The sequence below is a fragment of the Mercenaria mercenaria genome, unplaced genomic scaffold (genome assembly GCF_021730395.1).
Source record: "Mercenaria mercenaria strain notata unplaced genomic scaffold, MADL_Memer_1 contig_2840, whole genome shotgun sequence".
Lineage (NCBI taxonomy): Eukaryota > Metazoa > Mollusca > Bivalvia > Venerida > Veneridae > Mercenaria > Mercenaria mercenaria.
In genome coordinates this window covers 1-3857 of record NW_026460924.1, presented here as the reverse complement: position 1 = coordinate 3857, position 3857 = coordinate 1, and the positions used below count along the sequence as shown (strand labels likewise).

The window sequence follows — 3857 nt, the reverse complement described above, 5'->3', positions numbered from 1 at the left end:
TTAGAATCATAAGATCATTCACTTGGATTTTGGAATTATGAAATTAAGACAGTTGAACAATCATATCATACAAAATGATTGCCTAACAAACAAATCTGAAACAAGATAAGACAAGTACAGTTTCAAAATGGCAGTTTCAGGACGCAAGTCATCCGATTTTCGTGGTTCAATATCTAGAGGTTCCACAGAGGACTTTGACTATAAATGTGAACCATGTATGGTGATTGGACAGGAAATAGATGCTCATGGATTTTGTGTGGAATGTAAAGAATATTTTTGTAAAAACTGCTTTGCTTACCATCAACGGATCAAAGCCACAAAAAGTCACCAACTTCTTGACAAAAAGAGCATGGGCAAAAAAAACCATTCAAAGGAAGGATTCAGCGGTGTGTACTGAAAAGTGTACTCGCCATGGAAATAAAACAATTGAATTTTTCTGTACCCAGCACGACTCACTTGGCTGCACAGTTTGTATTACCCTGAACCACAGAGCATGTAAAATTGATTATATACCTGACAAGTGTGCAGGTATTGGGGACACTGAGGAATACAGGGAGACAATGAAGAAACTTGAACAGAAAATAAAAGAGCTTCATGAAGTAATGAAGAGGGCAAATGTCGAAGATAAGGAAATAGATTCTTGTCATGACAAAGCATTACAAGAAATTGTCAAATTTCGGAAAGAAATAAATGACCATTTAGATAAATCGCAAAGGAAAATTCAAGCAGCTATTGACAAGAAGAAGTCAGCAGACAAACAAAAAGCCCAAGAAGTCATCAAAATATGTTCCAATAATTATACAGAAATATGCAAACTTAAGTCAAATCTACAAGACAGCAAAGCTTCCCAACAGCACGGACAACTTTACATCAATATTAAACAAGCTCAGTCGAACCTAACGTCAGATGAGGTTCAAAAAGCAGAAGAATCCTTGGCTCAGACAAAAACACAATATATATTTGAACGCAGCAAACAGCTAGAGAATGTGATATCAAAGAAGGGAATATTTGGGAAGCTGAGTGACCCCACCAGCCTGGTTACTCCAAAAAAGAAGAAAACCATTGACAAATTACCTTTTAAAGATGATATAAATGTACGCACAGAATCAGATGAGAATGACTGTGAAATATCCGGATGTGTAGTCTTCACCTCTCACAAAATTGTGCTTGCTGATCAAATTAACTCTAAACTGAAAGTTGTGGACAGGAAAAGTAAAGTCGTGGTAGAAGAGATGTCACTTGACTGCAGACCAGGAGATATTACCTTACTATCTCAAGATCAGATTGCTGTAACAATGCCATTCAGCAAAGTGATCTATATAATGTCGACAGCTGGTAAATTGTCAGTCATCCGCAAGATTCCAGTTACAGGAGAATGTAGAGGTATAACGTACCACCAAGATCGTCTCTATGTGGTTTGCGATAAACCTAACTGTGTACGTGTTTTAGACATACAAGGCAATATCCATAACACAATTTTCCTCAGTGATAAGGTATTTGACAGCCCTAACTATATTGCGTTCAATGAAGATTCTAAGCTCATCTACATAAGTGACTTTTCAGATAGTGTAGCCAGCATAACGTTACAAGGTGATGTATGTGCCGTATACAAGAATAAGGATGTTAGGAAACCACTTGGAATGCTGATGTTAGCAGATGGCTCATTGCTGGTTTGTTGCTGTGACACTGGTATCATACATCGTATCTCGGGAGACTTGACGCAAGGTCAAACAATGGTTAATGGTAGATCTATGTGGTGCCCATGGTTCATATGTTACAATCATTATCAGAAAGAAGTCTATATTAGTGATGGAAATCAGCTGAATGTGTTCAGTTTACAATGACATTTCGTTTCATGTACGATTCCAGACAACAAAATTTAATGAAAGGTGACTGATATTCTTTTCCAGAACAAATAACTGCTGCTAATTTAGATATGTAAATAAGTCAAATACTTCTATATGTCTGTTTGATTTTCTGATAGACTTTTATGTATTCATATCATTTATTTTAATTACAATATTGTAATAATGTATCATTTTGAAACTCTTGTAATACTAGTAAGTGCATATGAAGTAACGTTAATTTTAATTACAGACATTAATTTTTCTCTGCAGTTTTTGTATCCATTCTTTCAGTCATTCAACATATTTGTCAATTACATTTTTAAATAAATCAATTGTAAAGTATTTTGTTATTCAACTTTCATTAATGTTGGAACAACTTATGTCTCCACCATTTGTTTTCATGTCAGTCAGCTTTTCATACGTGTGTTAATTGTAATTTATATTGCATGTATCCATGTACAGAATCTGTTACTTATCTTGATTTTACTATTGATAAATTCGTAACATATGAGGCATTTGTTGATAGCATTATTACAAAGGTCAACTCCCGAGTATTTTTTTTTGTACAGAAATTGCCAGTCCTTTAGTCAAAAAACAAAAATGACCTCAGCCTCTGCCTTTGTCCAATGCCATTTAGATTATTCTTGTTCATCTTGGTATTCCGTCTAAATAAGAAATTGAAATCAAAACTACAAGCTTCACAAAACAGAATAACTAGGTTTGTTTAAGACTTGCATGCTAGAACCAGTATTAATTATGATGTTTTAGAAAATATTAATATCCTCAAAATATGTGACAGAACGAAGCAACTCCGTCTGAATAATGCATTCAATATTTTTCACGATGAACGCCGAAACTATTTGAAACAAAACTTTACTAAAGTACCTGAGATACATACAAAGACAAGATTTAGTAATTTAAAAACAATTCTGATGTTCCTAAAATTTCATCCTTTGAGTCAAGGCCATTCTATCAGGCAATTTCAGATTGGAATGCTCTGCCAAGCAGCCTAAAAGATATAAAAAATAAGTCAAGTTTTAAATCTGCTTTAAAAGCACATCTTTTTAAAGAAGGTAAATCACTTGAGGAAAGTCAAGCTATACGATATTAATATGCAACTGTTATTTAACCTTTAGTTGTTATTACCGAGGTACTTAATAAAATATACGCTCTTTAGTACTTCCTCTTTTATTTATTCTTCATTCGCGTATTAGTTTTTCATTGATATTTTTTTCTTTTCACTTAACATATAACTTAATCGGTGCCGTAATAAGTCGAGGACCCCATTGGAAATAAGTGTTCTTCAAGCTACTTTCATTGCTTATCCTTGGTATAAGATCAGCGGAGAATAATTGATGAAGCAGAACTAAACTTGAAATAACTTTTATATATATTTTTTAATATAATTATTAAATCATTGTCATTTTTCATCACTTTTATAATAGCTATCAATTCGTATTTTTATCTATGATTAAGCAGTATTATGTGAATGTAAGTCCCATGTTAGTTTTGGAAATTGTTTTCTTGGTTTTAAACATCTTACAAAACATATCTTATTAATCTTTATGTACGTCTCATTTACGTCTCATTTATACACATTATCACAGGTATAAAATTACATTTCAATATAAATAAAATTAGTACATGACCGTTCAAATTCAAACTATAAGAGACTATCACAAAATATTACAATATCAATTTACACATAGTTAAGTTAAGTTAATAAATGCGACGTGTAATCAAAGTACAGAAAGTACAGAAAAGCTGGCTACCACAAAGCACTGGATGAACACTGTGCGGGAAAGATGTTTGCATAGATTGTTAGATATTATGGGTTGTCCATATCAAACTAAAGCGAGCATAAGGTACTGTTGTGGTGTATTATCTTGATTAACTTGAGATGATAGTGTAAGGATATTACAGACTATTGATGGTGAAAAAATATATTGTGTTTGCTCCATTGGGGATAACATAATTAGTGAGACAAATAGCACATAATTTTCACTTGGG

At 33.1% G+C, this 3857-nt stretch overlaps 1 protein-coding gene across 1 annotated transcript; it reads left to right on the top strand.

Annotated features, from left to right (window-relative positions):
- Positions 1-245: 245 nt before the first annotated feature.
- Positions 246-1844, top strand: LOC128552483 (uncharacterized). The gene has a single exon (XM_053533531.1). The coding sequence runs from the start codon at positions 246-248 to the stop codon at positions 1842-1844; it is 1599 nt and encodes a 532-aa protein (XP_053389506.1).
- The last annotated feature ends 2013 nt before the right edge of the window (positions 1845-3857 follow it).

Coding starts and splice junctions, on each gene's coding strand:
- LOC128552483 (XM_053533531.1), top strand. CDS start 246: ATGGATTTTGTGTGGAATGTAAAGAATATTTTTGTAAAAACTGCTTTG.